The sequence below is a fragment of the Ciconia boyciana genome, chromosome 6 (assembly GCF_034638445.1).
Source record: "Ciconia boyciana chromosome 6, ASM3463844v1, whole genome shotgun sequence".
NCBI classification, from domain to species: Eukaryota; Metazoa; Chordata; class Aves; order Ciconiiformes; family Ciconiidae; genus Ciconia; species Ciconia boyciana.
Genome location: NC_132939.1, coordinates 35287728 through 35314403, shown reverse-complemented (window position 1 = coordinate 35314403; position 26676 = coordinate 35287728). Strand labels below are relative to the sequence as shown.

Below are 26676 nucleotides of genomic sequence, written 5' to 3'. Positions count from 1 at the left end.
TCCACTGCACCATTCATAACGTATCCAGTTCTCTAAAATGCTTTGACTTCTGTAATGCAATACCAGAAAAAAAAAATAATGACATAACACACTATTTTTCTTTTGAGGCTTTTATTTTCCAACACAATTTTTCTGATTTTAAAAAGCATCAGTCGTGCACATCGTCTTTATTTTCTTTGCCCACTGTTGACACATGCAGTTACTTATCACATCGAGGAAAATGGCTGGTTTATCACTATCATCTGAGGAATTTGCATTTGGACTCGATTTAAAAATTTCCAAGGCTTCCCAAATGAGCAGAATTAACTGAATTTGAAAAAAAACACAAAGCAAAAGAAAACAAATCCACTCATTTCAGCTCACTTTCCTAGACTTTCCATAGTGGTTTAATCCCATAAAATTCAAAGTAAAGCCTGTTAGGTATAAAAGTGCAAAGCTCCCAATTTAAGGACTAGTTACAACTCATTAAAGTAAGGACACATATAATTTGAAGCATTAGAATGTATGCTGAAATATAATTAGTGGCTATGAATCAAACCTGGATGGATTAAACTAATTCCTGGAATGCTATTATGGAGAGTACCTTGCGGAGAAAGAATGATCCTTCTGTTTGCACAGCAACTAAACAGCTTCAATTTACTTTTAAAATTGACATGAATAGAGATAAAGGCCCAGCATTTCAAAATGTGGCCTTCTAAATATAATCAGCCTGAATTATGCCTGTTTCACACTGTGGTACTTGCAACCTGGTTACAGGCAGCAGGGATAAGGCTGCACTCAGCTTATTTCACTGCTTAATTTATATGGTAATTACCACAGCCAGAATGGAGAGCATCTGCCAAAACTGAAGGCCCCAGAATAATAAAACTGACATGTGCTGTGATATTGTTGAAGTGCTGACTAAGAAACTTCTTTTATCTCCTCTTGAAGCTATAAAATGGTATTTGTGTTATTACTAGCAGGGAATTTTAACAGCCTTGCATTGACAGCAATTATGTAACACATGCACAAAACAATAGAGTTTCACATCACTTAATAAATCCTTGAGCTCTCTTAGCTCCAGATCTCTCGCTGGCTGGATTTTATGGTCTGGTAGTTCTATCCGACCTTCAGAACACTGAAGTATACAAACCACAAAAGCACTAGAAAATTATTAGAAACAACTGGCTTTTCTCCCTGTTAGATCTATTTAATGAAGAGGGCATGGTGCATAATCATGGAGGTTAATTAAAAGATTTGCTCACTCACTTTTCTCTGTAACTAAATTCTGTTGTGAACCCCTGGTATTAAAACAAGCAAGATACAGATATTACTTTTCCTACTAAGAACATCCACTTATTAAGCAACCTTTGCATTAAAAAAAATGCAATTCCTATAGCATGTAATAATAGAACAAATTCAATCTAATTTATCTTCTGTTAATTTTTATGAGAATAAAAACATGTAATTAACATAAGGAATCTAAATTTGCCACTGATTTTCCTGCTGATGTTATCAATTCAGCTTCCAATACTATGCTTTATTTTTTTAGCTTTAATGTATTGCACCTGAAACTCCTAGCTTCAGTACCAAAGCTTCATAAAAAAAACCCAGAAACATTCTACTATAAAGGTTTAAGAAACAAATTGTCAGATAAGGAAGTACAGGTAATTGAAAAACAAATAATACAAAGAAAAGTTAAAAGGCCATTTCTGTATCGGAACTTATACTAAAAGATTAATTCACATGGCACAAATCCTCCCTCCTCCTCCTCCAATCAAAAATTATTTGATAGGTGTACCCATTCAAAACAAGCAACACTGCTTCACCTTCAGAAACTAGACAGTCACTGGAAGTCACTTGGTAATGAGACAGAATAAAGCAGCTATCAGTTACTCATACAATAATTTCAAACAGTGAGAATTCAGTTTTCTTAATATTTACAGCTGGAAAGATGTTTGTTTGCATAATGATTGGTTGCATGAATTCATTACACACCACTTATTTCTCTCCATGCTTCATATCTATACTCCTGATCTAATTACAGGTTACACTCTATGTGTATCATTCGTAAAGAGTTTGATTAATATATGCATAATTATTATTTCTAATCTTTCTTCACAAATCAGACCATACTCTCTACATTCTATATAAGACTTACTTTTGCCATTTCTTGAATTCACATAATTCAAGTTTTTTATTATTATTATATAAGTTCAAGTTAAAGACCTGCTTTTCTGAGAAAGTACCCTGAATCCATTACCTCACTGTACTTGAAATTACTCTTACAAACATAGGCCACAATGACTTCCTTTATATAATAATACCAAATAATACCTTCATATAATAATACCAAAAAGGTCACTGTTCTTTTGCTCCTTTATTACACTAAGAATTCTTAGCTGCTTGTTGCTATCACTTTGAAGACACTTCCCTCATTACTGCTTTCTAGCTTTGCCCCTAAAAATACTAGTAATAAAAACACTTGTCAGTATTTATACTGGATCTTATTTCCCCAATCAATTATCTTGAAAAATTAGTACAAGATATTGCATATGAGTGACAATTCTAGCAATAAACAACTCTAATTACTTTCCCAATTACACAGGCATACCTGTTAAATATCTGATAAATCCAAAAACTTGTAAAATGTGCTATATTTATATGCAAACTTTCTTATCCTAATATATGAATCTTTAATAGAAAGAGCACTAACTGCGAAAACCTGCATTGGCAAGAGCTTCTTCAATAAGAAGATTCTATGAAATTGAGAAAATACTACACATGGCTTCAACAAAAAGGGTGAAGTCCTGTAGACTGCTCCTCACAAACCAGGAGCTTCCAGCACTCTCTTAATAAGCTTCTATTACACTTAAGCCAATAGCAGAGGACAGGCACAAAATGTTTGTTTCCTGTAGAATGAAGACTCCCTGCTGAGAGACACCACTTTTCCTTGAGATTTCTTTGAAGGAAAGCTTTGATTTACAGAAAGAAAAGCAGCTAGGAAGAAAAAAGGTCTGCTACAACCACACGTTCATGTTTGTATAAGCAGTTATCCAGTTTTAATCTTTTTTCCCATGAACATAACAAAAAGTGAAACTATTCAGAACATTTAAAGTTAAATACTCTTCTTAGCAACACATATTGTTTAGTGTTCGATACATACAAATATCTATACACCACAGTATAATTACACTACTTTGCAATAAGGCATTAAAGAAGATAAATTCACTCAGAAGAAAAATATATACCCTCTAACCAAAGACTATCAATAGTCCAGGCAGAAAAGACTATATGACCAAGGTATGAATGACAACTAGAACCCACCAGAAAGGGATGGGGAGCCCCCTGCACGTCAGAAAATTAAGACAACCACATGAATAATATGGAGGTGCTCTAAAAAAAAGGGCAGTCACAGAGGACAAACAAAGGGAGATTCTTGATATGGAGGTGTGTTTAATTTTGTATTTGGGAAAAAGAACTGACTACATTATTTGGTTTACTCTTTAAATTTTTTTTTTTTTTTTTTAAAAAAAAGAGCCTGTGAAGATATAGTACAAGTACTCTTGAAGGAATAATTTAAAAGTATGGGATGACTTCTATGGAAGGAATTCAAATAAACCTATTCTCTCCTAAATATAATTACCAAGTAGAAAAATAAAAATGGGTCATATTAAGAAGGAGAGGAAAACATTTCTTAAAGTCCAGTCAGTATCTTCAGTCTTCCAATGTCAACTTATTGTAATGGGCTTCTTTTTTTAGGTACTACGTGAATAGGTGAAACTAAAGGTAACACACCATTTAGTAAGCATATCTCCATAAATAAGTACTCTAGAAGCGAAAACTTGTAAAGAAGGATCACTATCATGCAGTATTATGTACCAATGTACATTTCTCAATATTTGTAAGCAGAACAGTGCCAAAATGAAGAGATAATGGGGGAAGGGGAAATCAAAACTAAAACTAAATCAGACAACAGAAAAGAGCCAAAGAGAAGTACCCACAACCCTGCTTCTTTCAGAATCAGAGGACTGTGTTAAAGATTAGGATTTATCACAAAGTATGTGGCCATGCCTGTTAGGTACACACAATCAGTTTGTGTGATGACAATTACACTTGCCCTTCATCATTACAAAAGTACATGCCCAGAAAGTGATTTCTAAGTCTCAGCCTACTTCCCCTTTTTATGAGGGGAGACCTCGATGACAAGGATATAGGCAAGTCTGAATAAAAACTCTCTTTACCATAGCCCTGAAACAAAGCACTAGGAAAAACAAAATTCATGGTGTTAGAAATCATTCATCTAGATCTAGACTGTCATCTGCAAAAAGGAAGTTCCTAGTCCCCACACAATAATTTGTTTATGCATTTTGCATGAGAGAATCAAAGTCTGTACAAGCAGTGCTCAGAACCTTCTTCTCTTCCAGAGGAGCATCCTGCCCATCACTGGGCTAGAGAAATATCGTCCTTCTAATTTATGCTGGTTTGGCCCTGATTTTGTGTTCCGGGATGAATATCTTAATTTCACCACTGGAGAGATTATGTCCTTCCTCCTCTCAAACTTACAAAAGAATGATGTAGGGGTTGGGTCACTCCCTTATGTGAAGGAAAATGGAGACAAAGGTACTGGGATGAAATTGTTGAGGCTGAAGAAAGCGGAGAAGTACTCTAAGACAGATGCGAACTTCCTAGGTTGTGTTTCTGAAAGAAAACGGGCATAATCTTGATCATGGCTGGTAACATGCTTTGTACTTATGGCTGCTTGGGTTGGCATGCTCCGAGCATGTCCAGCAAACAGAGCCCATAGACAAAGCTCAGTCTGGGAATTAAAAAACTGACTTATGCATGAGATAGGCCACAAGATGCCCACCTCTGCCAAACTGGCAACCAGTATGAATACTCAGCAGCAGTATGTTAGGTATCTACGTAATTTTTCCATCAAAAGTTTATATGCCCTTAGCTCTTCAGATTCTAATGAGAGGGAATATTTTAAGTGAAGATTTTCTGGAAAAGGGACATCCCAACTTCCTAAGTATTTTTTGATACTGGCCTGCACTGTGCAGCTTAACTAAAAAATATGGTGTGTAATTAGACTATTTAGATCAATGAGACAAAACTTTCAAAGCTTTTCTCAAACCAACTTTGTTTGACTCTGTAAACAGGATTACAGTGTTTCTGAAAAGAAAATTATTGCATTCATGCTAGAAATACTGCTGTTGTCACCTCAGGAAACTGTTTCTAGAAGCCAAAAATCCATCAAAAATACTTCTAGCTTTCAACTAAGCTTTGTCGTAAACCTCTGATTATCAGATTTATCACAGTATGCCATCAGTTTGTATTACTATATGAATTGTAATATCCATCTTATTTATAGATTTAATGGAATTTGTATACTGTTACGAATCATACTGAAAATAACTTTTTTCTTTAATACTATTGCCTTTTATAGGTGAAAATGCATAAATGATTGTATAGCTTAAACTGAAATACATGACATGTCAACACTAATATTACAAATATTTATAATAAAAGTCACATCCTGCTAGGACATTTAAGATGTTTTTGGCTTAGGAGCTCCATGTGGCTGTCAAATAGTTTGATGTAGTTTACAAGCGTATCAGCACCCTATGCATCTGCTATGTACTTTACATCCTCCACTTTGAGAGATGTTGTTTGATTACACATCCATCCTGGCCTAACAAGTTAAAGTGTCTCAAGAAAAGATTAAAGCTCTGCTACACAGTTTGTACATGCAGACATACAGACACACATATATAAGATAAATTTACAGCCAAAAAATGTCTATGTTGACATTTACTGCAGACTCTAAATTACATAATGGTCAACCCTAAGATAGAAAGATGCACTTGTATGGTACTCATCAAAAGATCAAGATGTTAATACTCACCCATAAAGGATAAACTACACCTTTTTGAATGTGGCATCTTAGGGCAAAGTAGAAACATAGCCTTCCCCTACAACACTTGCAGAGAAACAGAGCCTTTTCCCTGACTATTCCTCTTCAGTGCACAGTGTGCAAGCAGGCCAAGAAAAACAAGGCTTCTTTCTTACAGAGATTAAAGAACAGTGCTAACTGGCAGCAAGGAATGAGGAACTCCTAAGTTTGCCATAGAGATGTCTAACCACAAGTAAACACCTTCTCCTTGCCTCAAAAGGGCACGCACACTTCAATGATGACAATTTTATGCTGTGGACATCTGTACAAACCAGAGAATTTGTTAATCATTATTTTAATACCACCACAGCTAGAAACCATAGTCATTGCATTGAACGGTGGTGCTAGATGTTGTACAAACTCATGAAGAGAAAGGAGAAAAGAAAATCCCAAACAAATTTGTAAGTATATCCATACAAAAGCTACATATACACAGGTAGTCAAGTACCAGGAAAACACTGAAACTCCACTGATCAATATGCTTGACTGTCTTAAACCAGAAATACAATTCTCATCAATTCACTGGAAAGTGTGTGAAAAGGCTTTAGGCATGAGGGAAGCAGAGCAATATGGAATTGTTTGAAAATATAACAACCGGGTGATGAAGGGCACTGTCCTGCTTTGAAGCCATGTATTTATCTCAACCATGAACTAAAGATGACAGGTTGAGAGAAAGGGGAGTTAAGAAGGAATGGAAAAGGGCCTTGCAAGTGGATACATGCAACCTGTTTTAGACATGCTGGTGAGAGAGGTCAGGGGGCAGATAAAAGGATGGCATAGTAAAAAAAGTAATAAGCAAATACAAGAACACTGTTATATTGTATTTGTTGAGGTCAGAGGGTGTGACAAAGGATATACTGAACGAATAATAAGAGCATAGAAGCAAATCAGTTTTCATGAATTCTGTCATCATCTAAGACAAAACACATTTCCAATAAGAATCCGTTTGATGGTGTCAAATGCCGTTTATAAATAAAGACAATTAAGAAAGTAGTGCAGTTCCAGTTAAGCTTAAATCATGTTAGAGACACAAAACTAAAGGAGATCAAACAATGACTATAAATAGTACTACATTAATTTAGAGATGGGTGGGTAGTCAAAGATGGTTTGTTTGTTATTTTAAGATGATATAGGAGAAAAAAAAGATGAGAAAGCTCAACTCTACAGAAGAAAATGAGATCATAGGCAAGACATTGGGAAAGAGAATGGGAACAAATAAAGTGGTTGGGGGGGGGGGGGGGAAGACAAAGGGCTTCCTTTGTTCAAAATTAGCTGAGAGAAGTACAAGAAGGGAGACGTTTCTCAGTTTTCTCCTACATGTTCAGGGGCAAATGATTAGCAGAGTCATTGTCTTAACTGGAAACTCTCTACATTCCGGGAGAAGGAGGATCAGCACATTGAATTGACAGAGAATGTGATCATTCTTAACTAGAAACCTATTATGTTTAAAACAGGTCTCATTGCAGGTATCAAATTCCAGCAGTGATTTCTCATAGGCAGTATCAATGCATAACTAATACTTATGAATCAAGATGGCATGATGGCAGTTACCATCATGGATGTAGTTCAATTTAACTGGCTCCAGCATCTACATAAATATTATCTTAATAATTTTCCATATAAACTAGAAGCATCATTATTATTTTAACTGATTAATATTTTGATATAATTTAGTATTAAAAAATAACATGTATTAAAAATTATTAAATTATATTAAGTCTTAATGTAATTTATAGTTTTCAAATTATTTATTATAATTTGAAATCTACTTTTAGCAGCTGCTTCATTCTTGTCCACAGTACTGTGAAAAACAATCAATAAATAGGAAATTTATTTTAATCATGTGAGTGAAATATTTAAATTTTATCAATCTGCTACTAATCTTATTGCTCTCTTCATGTGTGTAGTAGTTGTTAAATGAAGAAAATAAGGTTTTCACACCAATATTTTCTCCCAGGTGGAAATGCTACCACATTTCATTCTGAAACAATTTTGTAGAATCATGTAATAAGAACAAATTATTGTAAAACTTGAACAAACAAGATCTGTCTGAAGCTTGGCAACAACTTGGCAAGCAACTTGAGGACCTGGTAGATACTTTCTGAAGGAATAATGTAGAAAGTGGTACATCTCAACCTTATTTAGATAAGTTGTTCTTTTCCCCTTTATTTGGTGCAATGAAATGCACCAAATGTGTTATGAAAATATTTTATTTAAAAAGTTCTACTTTTATGGACACAGATATGCGTATTCAGAAACCAGCCACTACATGATATTATGTGAACTGAAATAAAGATGTTTGCTATTTATATGTTACTGCACAGCGTATCAGAAGAACCTAGAAGGACTATCAATGCACAAAGTAGTAAAAAATATGGCTATGTTCCTGTGGTCAAAAGTATTAGCAATTCATTTCTGCAGCCACCGTGATTGAAAACCATATTACAGGATTGTCCAGTCGACAAATTACTCTCCAAATACATGGCAGGACTTTATCTTGCCCTCTTCTTCTCTTTAAAGGGGAAGAAAGGAGTTATGGTAGAAGTCAGGAACAAATTATTCTTTTCTGGAAGTTGCCTAATACAGACTCAGGATCAGGTGCATTGAATTCAATCCGTTTCAGGGAAAAAGCTGGAATAAAATTATGTATAACAACAAAATGCCTCATCATCCTGATGCAGGGTAAACCATGAAATGCTTTGCGAGACTTTCTCCGGCACTAAACAATAATTTATTTTGTATATCTGTGGGGGAGGAAACCTCAGAACATTACTCCACATCAAGAAGATAAGAATCGTGCCTTTTGGAGTAAGCTCCTGCAGGTAATCAAAGCTCTTGACAGCATTGATATATTTACTGGTTTTGTATTTTTATTCTTCACCATCTACACCAATTGCTCACCTTCCTGCAAAGTTCAGCTATTCAGATAACAGAATGTGTGTAATTTCATATTATTTTATATAAAAGACCTCAATAATTAACAATCACGTATTGTGTTTGGCCACTAAATTGCATAAACTTGTGAAAAAATAATTCCTAAAGATGTATGGACATCTGATGATAAATTTAAATTTAAGACTAGGCAAACTAGATTTAGCTTGTGTTTTAAAAGTACTTACTGCAAGTTATCAGACTTTTTTTAAAAGTAGGTACCAGTATCTCAGTCATGCTAAGAGGTAACACTATTTATATATATGTGTGTGTACACACACAATTATATGCATATATATTCAATATGCATTTGAAGTATTTTTTAATTTATATATTTAACCAAAATCCCCAAACAGGCATCTGTGGCTAAATTTTGGCAGGAAAGAATCAGCTTCCAGTGTAAGACATTTGAAATAAACACAGATATAGCCAGCAAAGGTGAAACTATCTTACTTAACAGCTTGCCTGGATGTGCATTTTAACCTACCATCTGCCATGAAGAAATTCAACACATCAAACATGCTACTGGATTATTGCAAACGGCCAACTAGTAGAAGCCACAACTGAAAAATAACTACATTTATTATTTTTTCTATATAAAATTCTTTTCATTAATGCTCAGCAACACGCATTTGGCAGCTGAACATTTTTTTTTGAAGCAGCAGTTAACAATGCAATTCACAAAACAAAGATAAGCTCAATGGTTTCCAGGAAACTGAAAGATGAAAGAATGTGGAGAGAGTCAGCCATGGTTTCAAATGAAGAACAAGTGAACTAAGGTCAAACTAAAACCTAAAAGAAATTCAGCAAGGGCCCAGAAAACACAGTACAGATACATTTCAGTTGGATTGAAATTTCACAATGCATTTCAACAATGCATACAATACATTCTTTGGTATATTAATTCACTGGGGACAATTTTTTCAAAATAAAGGAGGAACTCAGATTCCAAAGCCCTTCATTTCATTACTTCAAGCATTATACTTAGCACATTTTTCTGTTTTTCATATCGATTGTAAAGTACATTAAAGTCTTCTTTTCCAGCCTTGTTTTGTGTGCTCAGTCCCCGACTTAGCTGAAACCATGAAGTATCACAGCACATGAGGTAAGGTGTAGTGGAGGAATCCATAAATGTTAAAATTTCAGAAGCCAGCACCTACTAAATAGTCTGCTCCGTAAATATGATGAATGTATTCCTCCCCCTTGAAGAGAAGGTCAGAGTAAAGCTATCATTATACAAATCCATTTGAATAATTCATTTTCAGTAGTGGAAGAAATACAGCATTCTACTATACACACACACAAAAAAATATTAATAAATTTACCTTTATACCTACTGTAAGTTACTCCCTAACACACAGAGCTAAATTCTGCTTAGTTAAACTATCCATAATTTCCACCTAGGAAACAAAAACAAACAAACAAAAGAAACAACAACAACAAGAAAAGATTTTATCTGAGCGATTTTTTTAAAATACATTTTAAAAAGTCATGTCTCAGACATTAAATTTGTAAAATACTATATTTTAAAATTATAAAGCCCAGTATAACCATGCACTCAGAAATAACATTCCTAACTGCTGACAAATCACCTCCTCTACTCAGAGCAGAGAATTTATTTCCAATTTTACACAGAGAATTACAGTGGTTTAGGAAAGAGTAACAGAGAAATTTAAATGCAATGTGAATTTTAAACAGACAATTTAATTAGCTAAGCTAGAAGAATAACTGAAAGTTAAAAGCTGCACACCTGGAATCTTGCCAAAACTGAGAGGCAATCTCTCACAACCTGTATTTTATACCACAGAAATGACAACGTTTTCACCAGTAATAATATCCCCTAGAACGATGCCTAGGCATTCTTCCTCTGACATACAGTGAAGAGTGCCACCTATTGAATAACGAACAGTATTTCCAGAAATAATTAAATTATTCTGGAAACATGCCATCTACGTACGGCCCCCCTCAACCCCAGCATCCAGTTTAGCTTTTCATCATGCAGTTTCCTGGCAGAGAGCAGTTTTGCTGCTAACATTGTTACAGAATTGATGGCTAGAATATTACTTTGCTATAGAAACAAGGCGCCCAATCCACATTGCGCAAGAGTTACCTGATTTTTAGACATTCCCACACCAAATAAGAAAAATTTGATTCAATTATGTATGTTGTATCAGAAGGAGATACCATGCTGTTTTTTCCAGTCTTCTCTAATAATAACTGTATTTTCCAGAAATAAGATTAGAAGGTATCAAGGACACAAAACTAAAAAGCAGTATTTCCTGAAGGCTGTTCTTTGTTCACACAAAAAAGTGTACATTTTCTATATATTTTACTTTACTGTTAGAAGGAAAAACCTGCTTTCATTCAGAGTTGAATACTTCTTTATTTACAGTGGCAACCAAAGTATCTCGCAGAGGACCTAATGCACAAATATTTCATATCCATATGCTATGATCTCAGAGTCATGCTACAGAGCAGCAACGGATAAGAAGACACAGTATGTCTACCTGAAGAAGCCTTACCAGGTGCTGCATAGCACACAGCAATGCTAGTCTGGCCATGAGTTACGCATTGGTACAGAGGACATATTCTATGTTTATAAACACTGTAAATTAACATTACAGTCTATTGATTTAGAGTTCTAAATATACACAGTCTAGCCAAGGAAAAATGTGTGGTATGTTGCAAGTCTGCGTGTAATGTGATACCAAACAATACTGCTATAACTCAACCAAGACTTGGAACTGACCCATTTATACACAAAATATTTGAATGAGTCAGCAGCCCACTGCATTTCCCAGGCCTGCTGTAGACTATCACACAGTTCCCAGACGCACTTCCTCAGATTGTGTTTGCTTCATGAACAAGGTCAGTAGTGACAAAAAGTGATATAAAGGTCAATGACTAGGAAAAGATGAAAATATGCACACTTATTTTATCTGTTTACCCATTAACCTATTCAATATACTGAAGTTCCACAGAATTCCTCCAGCTATTTGCCTCCCATCTTTTAACTGCCTAACACAATAGAGAAGTGTATTAAAATGGAAGTTCTACTATTGTTTTGGCACTGTGAACAGATAAGAGCTAAATATGCTGCCTACTGTAGTCTCACACACACACACACACAAACAAGTGAGCAGCCTCTAAAGCGATCACTATCTCCTTGTCTGAATTCTTTGTCCCTATACTCCATTAAGTATGTAAAATTAACTGACATCAGGAAGAATGTGTCAATTAGCCTTTTTTTTTTTTTTTCAAACCAAAGACTGGACGGCACATAGTTATGTAGTTGTATCCAAATTAGCTTTAAACCTGCTAGAAGTCTAATCATAATGGCCGTGCAGTTCCAGCACTGCCAGCATAAACCCTGCATACATAGATAGTGGCTGAAGTTTTTGCAACTGTAGTGACAGTGCTATCAGTAATTGAGATTATACCACTGCGGTTATTGCTGCTATCTGAATCACAAAGCTTTTGATCTGCACTGGAGATCCCTTTTTGAGGGCGATAAAAGGTAGCTGGAACAGTATTTGTCCTAACTCTGATTACTGCAGAAGGTAAGCCTACTACTGAATAAAGACCTCCACAAGATAAAGGTAGACTACATGGATTTTTGGTCTGACACAACAAACTCATATATTAATGTTTTTATGACTACATGAAAAACACTAAAGTCAGCTACACACAAGAAACAAATGTCTACAACACCCAGCCATGAAAAATTACTAATTTTCCTTCAATGTAGCAATAACAAAGAAAGATTACCACCTGAGAAATGCATAAAAATTCTTGATCCTTTTCCTTGTAGAATCAAAAAATAACCAGACTGGGGAGGGGGGGGCGTGTCAGGAGGTCTCTAGTCCAACCTCTTGCTCAAAGCAGGGTCAGCTGTGAGATCAGATCAAATGCCTTACGGCTTTGTCCAGCCAAGTCTGTACAATTTTCAGGGATTGAGATTTCACAATCTTTCCATGCAACCTGCTTCCTATTCTTAATTACCCTGAGATATTTTTTTTCCCCTTTAAATCCAGTTGGCACCTCCCTGTTTCAATTTATGAATATTGTCTCTTGTTAGCCCACCATGTAACTCAGTAAAGATACTACAGCTCTGTCTTCTCTATAACATCCTGTTTGCTATTGTAAAGCTACTGTTAGGTCCACCTGAGCCACCTCTTCTCCAGGTTAAACAAACCAAGTCTTCTCAGCCTCACAGGTCAAGTGCTTTAGCCCCAAATCATCTTGGTGGCCCGCTGCTGAACTTGCTCAGGTGTGTCAACACCTTTCTTTACTGGGGAGCCCCAAACTGGATGCAATACTCTAGACACAGTCTAATGAGTACCAGGTAAATGGGAGTAATTACTTCCCTTAATCTATTGGCTATGCTCATGCTGACACAGCCAAGTACCCTGTTAACCTTCACCACTGCAGGGCACACTGCTGGCTCATGTGTAGTCTGTTGTCCACAATAATGCCAGGTCCTTTTCAGCAGGGCTGCTCCCTGGTCAGCCAGGCTCCACCTTGCACTGCTAGAGGGAGTTATTCCTCTCTAATGCAGAACTCTACATTTGTCCTTGATGAATTTCATATGGTTCCTGTCAGCCCACTCCTCCAGCCTAACTCCCAGTGAGTGGCAGCCCTGACCTCCAGCTTACAGAGCAGATCTAGTCATTTCATCAAAGGCGGCAATGAGGTTGGTCAAGCATGACTTACCCTTGGTAAATCCATGCTTACTATTCCCAGTCACCACCACCTTCATTTGGTCACCTCTTATGTCAATTACCTATACTGATGCCTCTTGCTAATGTACCAAAATACTTGGGGTTTGCTAGTAAAAATCCAGCTTCATGAGGTTACCCATGCCAGCTGTCATCTCACTTCAGTCTCTTGTACGCTACTGTAGTAGTTTGTCTTCTCCACATAGCACATTCTATGGAGAAACAAAAGCTTTCTCATCTCAAAGCAGAAAAACAACACTAAACAAAGATGTTAAAAATCTTAAAAATATGCATATATAGCCAGGTTTTAACCTCTACTGCCAGGTCAGTAATGCAATAATGTTCTTTTGAGTCTTCAGCAGTTTCATTCCTGACTTCACCTGAGCAAGGCAAACCTTCAAAGTTATGTACATAAGTTAGGGGAGCGGGGGGGGGGGGGGATGGATATATTTTCTTCCTGTGCTCTTAAGAAGATCTATGAGAGATATAACGTAAAACCAAATACCAACATTGGCTTTCAGGCTAAACAAGTGATAACTGTATCATCTTAGGACTCTCCTTTTGAATTAATCTGTTTTTTGATGTTTTACATATTTTCTCCCTAGTTCTCCTCTGTATAGGCTGCTTTGTAGCTCTTTCAGCACAGATCAAACAGCACGTTTACAGTGTATATTTAAAAACGAGTAAAAGATTCCTGAAGTCCTTGAGGTTCCCCTGTCACTAGTTTTTAGTTAAATTTCCATATTGTAACTTGAGAATAATGTAATAAATTTCACTGAAAGAGAAAAGAATAGTAATATATTACTTGAGAGAGGCACGTAAGTTTTCATTTGTCAGTCCTAGCTCTATGACTTAGAAATAAACATAATCTCTGCCTACTAGGTTAACAATAGGATCCTCGTGGATTTTAAGTTGCCTTTTCTCAAAGCAGCAATAAGGATGAGATGTGATGTCCTTACTCTAAAACAATAATGATTTTTTACTACCATTTTACTTACATGCTCCTAAAGGTCCTTGCACCTATGAAATTCATGTATTAAATGAAAATTAAATTACAAAAATACACTAAATGAATTCAGCAAAACTAAATTACACAATAACTTAGTGTATACAACATTCCCACCAGACCTGGTCCTTCAAAGAACAATGAATTATATGAGCCATAAAAAAATCCTTTTAGGATGTATTTATATATGATTCTTTATGCTATCCCCTTCTGGGGAGGAAGAGATGAGAATAATTTCTTTCACTTTGAAAGACACTATGTTAATAGGAAACATGCATTACGACTGAAAAATATGTTTCCCAGATTAAGAAAAATTATTTGAGACTTTTGCTTGTATATTTCTTTGAGGATTCCTTCAGGAATTTACACAAGGTTGCAGAATTTGATTTTATTTTAGGACACACAGAATGATAAACTCCAAAGTTTTCAAACTGAGGGGGAAAAAAAATACGACAAAAATAGGAGACTTACAAGATTTCTCTCTAGGGATTTCAGCTGATGATCTATTTCTTTCAGGCGATTTTGTTGATCACGTTGTTCCTTATTGTCTCGCAGAACCTTTTCACCTGGAACTGCTTCTAGGCTTCTGTTTGCATAAACCAGAGACTCCTGACAAAAGGAAGAATAGGTAGAAATTAAACACATTACTTTATATTGCTTCAAAGCCAGACGAACATTCTTTTGATTTCTATCAGCAAAACATTGAAATGTTTAGAATAATGTGTCAATTTCAAATTTGGCAAATGCATAATTTTCATTATGCACATTTTCAAATACAAATACAATAGCTAATCATCAGGCTGGACTTACTCCAGTAAAAGAATTATTCCCCTTTGCATTTTAAGACTAATTTCTTAGTCTCCAGAGCTAATACTTTGATGCTCAAATTCTACTACAACAATAAAAATGCACTGAGAATCAGGGAGACTGAATGAAGGGTTCAAAGCTTGCTCCTATTAACCATACTGGGATCAGTTAGGCCAGAAGGGAAAGGAAGAACTGAACTGAAATGACTGTAGGTTTTGTTTACTAGATATCACAGTAAATGAGAAATAACCCTCTCTCTGTAAGTTGGAGTTAGATGCACAACCATTATTAAAGATTTGAGTTACACATTCTCACATCCTTCAGTAGCTTTGGATCAGATTCTGAAGTTTGTATCAGTCCTGAATACATTCAAGGTTCAATATTACACATAATTTAGATCATTAAGAATTACAAGTATTGGCAAAAAAGCAAAGTTATGTTGTAATTGGAAAAAAACAGGGCTTTCTCTTGCACACCAAAGATCCTATAGAAGAACCCAAGGAATCTGAATAATGGTAGAGGGGAAAAAAACAACCAAAAACCTCCCTGTTAGTCAATTCAACCCAAAGGAACACGAGCAACCATTTAATAAAAACATACTCTATTCATTCTTATTTTCAGAAGCAGCTCAAGCAATCTTAATAAACACAGACAAGGAAAAGAATTAAGTAGCGTGTCTAATTGGGAAGAAAAACAACCTTTGCAATTTAACATTCAACGGAAAATTTCTCAACCACAATATATAAAAAATTGCGAGCATCTGTAAACAACTTTTTCTAAACATCAAACAAATCTATGAGTTCTGACATTTAAACCAAACTATTAGTTGCCTGAAAATAAACTTATTTTAATGCAGTACAAATCTTTGAACATATATTTACTATCAGCAATAGTTGGGAGTACCGCAATGCTAGTAAATTTTCCTATAACAGAGAGAGAGATAAACAGCACCATCTGTTAATAACTAGAATCTCTCCAAACTGGAGTGAAGTTTAAGGTAGGCCACCTAAAGCCAAATTCTTAATATTGAGTGTCTAAAGCTAGGCTTGTAAATACAGAGAGAGGTTTTTTAATTAAATATGATGCCCAATGGCAAGAAAAGACTGACATCTATACAGAACATAAAAAACCAAAGGACTTATTTAACTTGTGTTTATTAATACATGAAACAAGGATATGACCTTTATATCTGCAACATAAATATAGAGCTGGCAAACCAGCTCGAAGTATAACAACTGAAGCTCCCTCTAATAAGAGGAACTGCTTTTACATGGCTTTGTTCTTCCAGCGATTTTAACGCAAGTGAAATTGTTCAAGGAAGGGCAGGGAGGAAGATGATGGCAACATATTTCTTTTTCTTTAAAAAAAAAAAAGTTATACCTATTTTTGCAGTTACATTTCTAAATCCAATCTTTTGATCTGTGCATATACAGACATTGCCCTGTGAGCAGTTAGTGCTCAGCATGGATCAGAGCTGCAGTTATGATTTGTTTCAAAAAGCAGTGTTATGAATACACATATAAGAGTATGCAACTAGTGGTACTGAGAAGTCACTAAATACTATATTACAATTCCCAGTATTTTATTTCAGGGGTTGTATGCATGGACTACTTGTTGATATTTTTATATGAACTCAGCCTTCAATGAAGAACAGACCTCAAACTGCAAACAGCATCTCTGAAAATATTATTGCTGCAATACCAGCTAGATTTAAAAAGGTGACAGTGAGAGGAGTCACAAAATCAAAAAAGTTACTACCTTCTAATTTTTTACTTTCTTTTCCACACATACTTCTGAAGCAAAGCTTTATGCAGATCTCTGTCCTAGTCTTTCAAATAGTCAGGCATACATTTCATTTTACAGACAGCTCAGCTGCTGCAAACACTTATGAGCAACCTCTTCAAACTTTAGGAAAACTATGTATCATAAGTTACTTTTCCTTTTATCACACTCAGTATGATTTTAAGCCTGGTTGCTTCTCTAGTAAGACAATATTGTTCTATCAAAAGAAATTCTTAACTCAGATAAACATGATGACTAAAACCTCTCCATAAACTTCTCTACCATGATAGCTAAACAATTCTTACCAGAGAGTGCTGAATAAAACTTGAACTATGAACATTTGCCAGAAAACAGAAGTAAAAAGTACTTGTTTCAATATTTCTCCAATGTCAACATCCACAACTGATATAATTCTATTTAGATGAGATGCTATTTACTCTCTCTCTGATCAGCATGATTTTGCACACTTCAAACACATTCCCTCTTAATCCTTTTTTCCAAACTGAAGAATGTCTCTGTGTAAGTCACTCCTTGCATAGAAACCATTCTACACTTCTGAGCATTCTGGTAACCAGTTTTCCATTTTTTCTGTACTGGTTATGAGATGTGGGGACCACAACTGCACAATAGTCAAGCTATATGGTGCACTACAGATGTGTACAGCAGCACACTGATATTTTCTGCTTCATCCTGTATTCCTTTCATAATTGTTCCTAATAGTCTGTTTGATATCTGACCACTGTGGAGCATTAAGCTGCTGCTTTCACAGAAAGCAGTTCTTACAGTCTCATTTCTCTCATCCCTGAATAGTAACTGATCAGAACTCACACCACATGAGCAAAGTTAAGACTTTTCCCTACTTACTAATTTTTTAATATTTTTCTCAAGATATCATGAAATAAACACAGGAAGTGTTATATCACAGAAAACATTTTATTGTCAATGTTTCAAATGCTTCAAAACATTTTATGTTTCAATTATATAGCACGTGTAGGTACTGGAAGTCCATTTGAGATTCATAAGATCTAAAAATCTTAAAGATAAGGTAGAAAATAGAACTGTTAGATATGTTACACAAGGAAAGATATAAGTACTTAGCAACAGCCAAAGCTGTAACGATCGTAATGCAAAACAGAAATATCCAGTATTTGAAATGGCTAAAACTATTTGTTGCACACCCTTTTCTCCAAAATTCTATAAATAAATAAAAACAAAATCCCACCTAATGAAAGCTATTAGTGTCATACAATCTTCTTGAGCCACAGAACTGGCTGATCAGCTTATTAACCTGCTTCTAACCATGCCCTGAAACAGAGATACCTGTCAAAATCATCTGTTTTGGTGAAGTACAGGCATAGAGTATAGGCTATCAAAGAGTTTATTAATTGAAACATTAGTGTATCTTCAGAATTTTTTATCATCTTGAGTATTTATTTAGTTTAAAAAACTATTAACTATGGTCTACTGCTATAATTGAAAAATGGAATATTTTTCTGATAAAAGAAACCCAATCAGGTATGAAAGAACTCATCAAGGTAATACACAACATTAAAGTAATTATCTTTATAAGACAATCAAGCAGACAGATATTATTGTTTCTTTAAACACTATCTCCATTTCCTTTTATTTTCAGGTAGTTTTCCAGTTTTTCAAGCTGGTAACTGTACTCATCACACAGTCTTACACTTCATATTCTTCATCCTACCATTTTGCTGTCTCTTCCAGGATTACATTCAACTTATTTGCTCTTCCCAAAAATATTAAGTAAGATAGAAGCATTTTTAAGTATTTAATTAAGTTGGCACCAGAACAAAGAAATGTTTCAGAGAGAAATACAGTTCTGATGAGAAACATTTCCATGTAAAAGAGAACATTAGTCATGGAAAAGCATTCTGAATCCAGCTGGACTCATTGCACAAAAAGATGAATCTGTATGCTCCTCTGTAACAGCTCAGCTATGGTACTGTAGGATAATTGAAGCCAGTTGTTAAAGATTTCAGAGTCAGAGCATAGATCCTATATCCTGCCAAAGTATCTACCAGTGGCAAAAAGCAGCTCTCCCATTGAGCCAGTGGTGATTAAGTGTTTGCATTTTGAAAGTTGTATCTAATGCAATTCTTGGAAGAAAAGAATGTGCAGCTTTATGATATGCAACTCTTAATTACTGCTAAAATGCTAAATGAAAATCCAAGCAGATGATTTACACACTAACAATTTTTACCTATGTTGCCCATCACTAATGCATTATACCATACTCGACTCTCCCTCTGCCTTTGTCTTGCATGTGGCATTCATGCTAACATATCACAAAACAAGATCTTCTTTTAGCAAAAGCATAATTCAATTAATTTCTTCAGACCCTTTCTGTGTAGGTATCAGTTGCCTTTGATCAGGTTCCAAAAGACATTCAGTACAAAGAATTCTGATATTGCTCTGTGACCCACCTGTTTTCTGATATCAGAACTGATGCTTCAAGAATAATAACAAGTTTTTTAAAAAGCAAATTCATTAAAACTTCCAGTTTATAACAATATTAAGGGATATTGATCGTGATAAACAAGGCTGTTTTAAAAAGACCATGAGCAGCAATGAACTTAGAACAACTACTTGTAAAAAAAAAGTCATTTTTCATGTCTTTTGACAGGAAGCTCTCTAAACTCAAAATACTCACTAATTTCTCAGCTACTGCTGCATGTTACTTCCTGTTTTTTTGAAAAAGCAACTGTTAAAGGACTTTGAAAACAAAATGTGTTGAGAATGAACTCGCATAACCAAATTCAGAACTTGACCTCTTGTTATTGCTCTACGTATGAATTGAAGAGTGATTATTTACCTACCAAAACAAAAATAACCATAACCAAGAACATAGGACTAAAGGCTAGACCTGGTATGAAGCTTCCACAGTAAGCAGTCAAGTTCCTGAAAGTTGAGACAACTATTGTCTCCTCCACTTCCCATTAAAAAAAATTTAGCAGCTGAAATTCTATGTAAATATAAACAAGCCCAGTCATGTCACAGCGCCAGATACAATCAGATTGCACCTATCAAATCAGGCTTCATGAAGAACTTAACATTGATTTGTCTAAAGTCTGGATCACAATGCAACTAAGGCAGCCACTAGACACCCTGTCCTCTGCTGAGAGCAGCAGCTCTGGACACGCAGAGAAGCAGGAATGAAGGCACCTAGGGGATTTTGGGAAGGCACCTGGAAATCAAGACACTTCTGGAATTAGCTAGCTGCAGAGTGGGATGCTTTGCTCTTGTTGTTTGTTTTGTTGTGATTTTTTCTTAATTAGTTTTGGATTTATGCAACGTGTCCTTCTAAGCCCAGTTTTAAATAACTAAAGCCTCCTGCTTACTTCAACTTATATTTATTCTGTTTAGCTCTTTCTCTACATTTATAAAGCCACCTTTAAATAGTCCCATGCTTTGGTAGCTTTCATTGAAATGGCTCACATGTTTAAATTTATCTGAACAAAACAAAAAACGACAAATGGAATCCTGTAAGTGTTTCCTGCAACTACAATGTCTAAAAACCTTTTCTATTCTGCAAAACAAAGTTGAAGGGCATCTTGCTTTTTCACTAATGAAGGGTAATTTATGGAATTAACTATCTGGTTTTGGTTGTTAAGTTTAATATTATTCAAAAAGATAATGCATTACTCTTCAATAAGCATACACATAAACGCAAATTTGTATTCAAATACTTCCGAGCTTTTACCTGAAAAGTAAGCAGCAACAACCACTTAGACAAACATTCCCAGTGTGTTCATTATCATAGGCAGTCGCACTAACTTGAGTCTGATGTCTCATAACAGTGAACACAAGATCCAGCAATCATTGGCAAGCTCAGGTCCGTGAACCTGAAATTATTGGGTAACAACTGCATTTGCGTAAGTGATTATTCATTCTATAGAGGGAGTCGCTGTTTCACACTTTAAACCCCAGTTGGTAAATGATCAACATCAAAATGCCACTCCTCTGGAAATGTCAGAGCAACAGAAAATACTACTATAGGTAAAACAAAACCTGAAGTTCAGAAAGAAGTCAATACAAAAAATGACATTAAAGTGCTGTTTAGAAAAAGAAAAAAATCCCATAGTTATTTTAGCCATTCAAAGAGCTATTTCTTGTACATTGGTAACTAAAAACATAGTTTTGCCAACGTACACTCTTACAGGGCCTCTGATATACCCGTTCTGGCTAAAAACTGTAAATCTTACAGAAGTAAACAAGTTTTGTGCAAATTAGTGCAAAATAGGAATTATGGTATTTTATGTTGTATTTCCCCCATTATATCAGGGGCAACATTACTGGGGTATGGGATAAATTGGAGTCTTCTATGTACAAAATTCAAACAACCATTTCTCAAGGCTGAGATCCCAAAGGTTCTTAATACTGCTGGCAAGGGAAAAAGACAAAGGCCATTAAAAACAAGGGACATACAACTTAAATCGATTTTCTACAGTCTTTTAACATTGCTTATTGATAATTGCTTTATCTTTCAGATCATAAATGAAGAGGCAGTTTTGGCATCCTGAGATAAGAAGGAATCTAATTCTAATTCCCCAAGATGAATTATCATGGGTAATGTGTTACTATGCTGACAAAACCACTGAGGCCCTCATGCAGTTAAAAATGTTGGAGTTACCAATTCCTGCATATGAAATTTCTTGTTGAAAGTGTGGAATCAACAAATGTTAAAAACAAGACAGTCCTTGAATTATATACCACTCAAAATAGCAACATACTATTTTTCTGTACGATTTCTATAGCCAAAGATTTCACTTCATTCTTTAACACATATACTTTGAAAACAAATAGAAAATAACTAAAGAAAAATGCAAAAAATACAAATATGGATGCATGCTGTATTTTCATTTACAACAGATCTCAACACACACTTCAAACAACAAACCTACAACATAAACTCTGTTCCGTAATATACCTGATAAATCTGGCTTGGAGGTTTTGCGCAAGAGCTGGAAATCGCAGAAAAAACCCCATCAGATAGTAGTACTTGAAGCTTAATGTCTATCTCATTTAGGTGATGAAATTCCATTGGTTCAGGTGTGTACCCTTCTCCCCGTGCTACCCAGTCAGATACACCCTCCTATTGAAAGATACAGAAAATATTTAATCCTCATTCCCAAAAGAAACAGACTTTAAAGGCAGTTACACATTAGTGTATTTATTTTTCAAATAAGCCATACTTAAGAATAAAATGTAAGTTTTCATCCATCTCGGTATATAGCTGAAATCTGCCAATATTCATGCACCAAGCACACTCAAAAGCAAATATAGACAGAACAATTAGAGGCATACATTTTTCATTTTTAAATATAACCAAGCAGCAACTTAAATGGACTTAAAAAAATAAATATTTAATTTTATTTTTAGAAAGCGCATGTATCTACATATATTGTTAAAATATAATAGCAAAAAAGGTGTTGTGTTAACCTAAACAGACTTCTGTTATTATTTTACTTATTTCTATAAAAGTCCAAAGCCTGTGTCCTCACTCAGAAGCCCTGAAATAAAATTGCTTAAAGCCAGATGCCTCACCTCCATGCCAGCTGGCAAAAGAGCAATCACACAGCTTCCATGTTCCCTATCCATTCTTCTGAAGGTTATACAACTCCCTTGATCAAGTTCTCTTTACGCCCAAGAGAAGCACTTTGGATAGCTAACCCCTTTTCCTTAATGATGCATCTCGCTTTATAGCCTCTTAGCCAAGTTAGTCAAATAGTCTCATACCATGCTATGCCATGCCATGCCTACCACAGCTCCCTTCCATGGATGCAAACTCTTCCCTTGTTGCAGTTTCTGTATTTGTTCAATATAACAGTCTCAGCTCCCTTTTGAAGGAATAATTTATTGTCACGGTCTAACTTGCATATAGATCTTGCTGTCCAGTGCTGCACAGTAAGCATCACTTTATGATGCCACTGACATGAAAATCAATTTTAGGAGTGTTGTGCTCCTTTGCAAGACAGTGCAGATGATAGAGATGAAGAAGAAAGCATCTGGCAGATGCAGATCCACCAGTCCTAAGACAGAAAACACAAAGGACATGCTCTAAGCTCACATTTTCAATGCTAATATTGAAGTGGAAAAGCACAGCCCTCAAACTGCACTAGAACTATCCTCAACATCATCCTAAATCACTTCTGTTATGCCTTGGGTCTCAGCACTCCTTGTTTGCACACTTATTCTGGAGACATCATATTACAGCATAGGTCCAAGGAACTGTACAGAGAGTTGACAATATAGCAAACTTGAGACAGCAAGGTATTTTTTGCTTTTAAAAAAGACAAATGCAAGTCAACAGGCATAAAAATGAGACATTCTCAACTACACTGAACACATCTTGTCAAACTCCCCCAATGAACTTGCATCTCAAAGTCTGGCAGCAAATGCAGCGAGACATCTGTTCTGGTACACACTCAATCACACCTGCACAGCAGCACGTTACAAGTCCAAATAAAGTGGAACACAATACACTACTCTCTGTTGTCCTCTGAAGGAAGTGGAAGCAACAGACTCCTGTACAAGTCAAAGAAGGAAATACAATCAGCAGCTATGTCTAAAAGGACAACCACTTTCCATCTGATGAGTCAAAAAGAGAAAAAACCTGACCAAAACCAGGCTTGGAATGAAACTGCAGAGGTTGATGCTAGGGCAGAAACCACCTGGAGCCAAATCTCAAAATAAGGGTATGAGATGTAATGTGACACTTGCAATGCATCACCAGACAAGAAAACAAGGCATCCATAGGAAAGTAAAGGAACTGCTCTGAGATGAGTAGCTGCTGCCCTTCTAGAGCCCCAGTATGTTATCACAGAAACACTGGGAGAGACAGAGTGATCATGATTTACATTACTTTTTCCTCTTGATAGCAGTAACACCTGACTAACCAATATGAATATGTGCTCCTAGTACAGACGGTTGCATATTATGAGTGAGCTTGGCCCACTTAACCCAAACAAATGAGCTCATATTCACAAACAGATGCAGGTTCTCCACCACAACATGGCACTCCTATCTAACACTCAGGGAAGCCAAGTCTGCATAACCACCATTCACTGGGAATGACACTAGCAGATTACATCTCTGACCTGACCCCAAAGAAATATCAGGTAGGACCTTAGAATGGCAGGGCAGGGACGTGGGGGAGGGCATGAGTGTATTGCTGTTTTCCTTTCTTTTTCCTAACAGAAGAGGGCCAGCACCTGCCGTAAGATTTCAACATCTGCCTTGCAAGGGATTCATGTCCACCACTCCTTTACAGCTTCCAGATTAGTCCTCTGGCTATTCAAGCAGCCGCATCCACGCAAGAGGAGGAAATATCAGCTTCCAATTACAATACCACTGCTATGAGGTGATCCCTGGTTCATCCCCATTACCCTAAGGCACATTGGTTGCAAAAAGAAAAAAAGCATACCCCAAACAACTGTCATAAATTACCTCCATACTAAATTTAAAGGGGGGAAAAAAAAAACTCATCTCTTTTGTGAAACAAAATCAGTTCTTCTAATGCTTTCTCATACAAGTATGATGACACAACTAGCAAGCCTGACCAGACATGACCTGATTCCAGAAGAGCCACTCAGAAATGTCTCGAAGCTTGCCAGCTTTGTGGAAGCATCTGTTCAGGTGCGACAGTGACCATCATAAGTATCCAACATGGTACCACACTTGTGCCACGTTAACCACCCCCTACTCACAGACACTGAAGAGCACAGCGCAAACACACAGAATTGACTCTATAGGAGTCATTTGAGCTGCAACTAGGCTCATTAGCTACAGCTTAGTGTCTTTATTCCATGGTCTCATATCCCATGCTCCAAGTATCCAAATCACTCCATTAGTGGCTTTACTCCAGGGTTAAATGGACTCACACATTCTCTTTTGTATTTTCAGGATGGCTTTGCTTGGAAAATAAGCTTCTGTCCTGTCAATGTTTCCTGTGCGTTAACTCAGAACAATACTTTTATAACAGCACAGTCAGTGCTTATTACTGTGGAACATCTGAAACAAATTATACTCCTGCAGCTTTGACAATTAGATTAGCATGAATATGTACTTCTAAAATATTTTAAATACTCATAAAACAGTTTTTTAAAAAAGTGAGAAGTGCTGTTTGGATATTTGACATATTTAGTAGTACGAGTCAAATGAAGTTATCTAATCCACATTACACTATGCAGAAGAATTCATACAGCATAGCCATGATTGATAACCTCCAAAACATTACATTAGCCAATGTGGTTGCAACAGCTTTTTAAAAGTCAGAATGAAATAAGATTAAAGTGGTCATCAGCTGGACAGTTACCTGGGCCAGTTTGAAGCAGTCTAGATTACTCATTAGCTGATAATTTCCTCATGATCTTTGTTATAAAGCAGCCACAGGAAACGCCTCACCCATAATATAATTCAAATGTGGGAGAGGAAGAATCCATCTCCAGACTAGACAGGTTTAAGTAACTACATATCCTTTATTTTATTCTACTTTGGCAGATTTAGGAGCTGTTTTCTTTAAAGAGATGATCTATTACAGACTAGACTAACCCACAAATTACTATTTCCATTCTTGTCCATTGTATCAAGAACATACAGCAACACATGTCCTGTTAGTGATCTATTTAATATCAGATATAAATACTAAAATCTCTATAGAGATCATGCCCACATGATAGTAACTTGTGCCAAATGCAGAATTTGGGAAAATGTTATACTTTTCCATTGCCTTGATGCTTTGAGAATTGGTGGAAAAAAGGTACACATTGCTAGTCAGAATTTGCATTAGCTATTCTGCATAAAAGCTACATTTTGTGAAGGACACTAGCTTAAAGAAAAAGAAAACCCAATAACTACATATTGTGAGAGAAGACTTTTGCAATCAGTAAAATAATAAATTCTAAAAACAGCCACTGTTCTCTAGGTTAGAAAGCTATGACGTTTACTAACAGAAGGCTGTTTAAAACATCTTCACATCTTTAAATGCTGAGGTTTATCAAATGAAGGACCACCTCCTCAAATTGAAACATGTCCTTATTCAGGAAAGAAGAACAGAAGAGATGGTATTGTTAATCAAACACCAACCCTTCCAACAAGAGGAGAAAAACAAAAACAAACAAAAACCCTACAACCCTCTCCCTACAGTTTCTTCCTATTCAAAGGCTGCATGAAGTGAACATTTTGTCACCCTTACGTGGGATTATAATGCCAAACCTGTTGCAAGCATATCTAATAGAATACCTTGAATCTTTTCCTAAATGCACAGACAAAAGATTAATTAAATAATGATCTAGTGAGCTTTAACTTTGTTCTTCTAATATGCAAACAAATTAAAAGTACAATAAAAATCAACTCTCTTAACCAGTAGATCAACATTAGACCAAAGAGTCTTCCACTGCATTTTTTAATGCTAACCTATGTCAGCTAAGTCAAACATCTCTGTGCAACGTCATTAACTGATGAGTAATTTACGCAGA

At 35.9% G+C, this 26676-nt stretch overlaps 1 protein-coding gene across 4 annotated transcripts in view; it reads right to left on the bottom strand.

Annotated features, from left to right (window-relative positions):
• The window catches only part of FSIP1 (fibrous sheath interacting protein 1), a 90184-nt gene that overhangs the window by 47613 nt on the left and 15895 nt on the right, over positions 1 to 26676 (bottom strand). For all 4 annotated transcript variants that reach the window (XR_012042983.1, XM_072864403.1, XM_072864402.1 and 1 more), the window contains exons 10-11: positions 22128 to 22292; positions 15062 to 15199 (exon numbers count right to left, since the gene is read on the bottom strand). Coding sequence is in view for 3 of the 4 variants with exons in the window: in XM_072864403.1 (XP_072720504.1) it covers positions 15062 to 15199; positions 22128 to 22292 (303 nt within the window). In the remaining variant the exon portion in view is untranslated. The remainder of the gene's footprint in view (positions 1 to 15061; positions 15200 to 22127; positions 22293 to 26676) is intronic.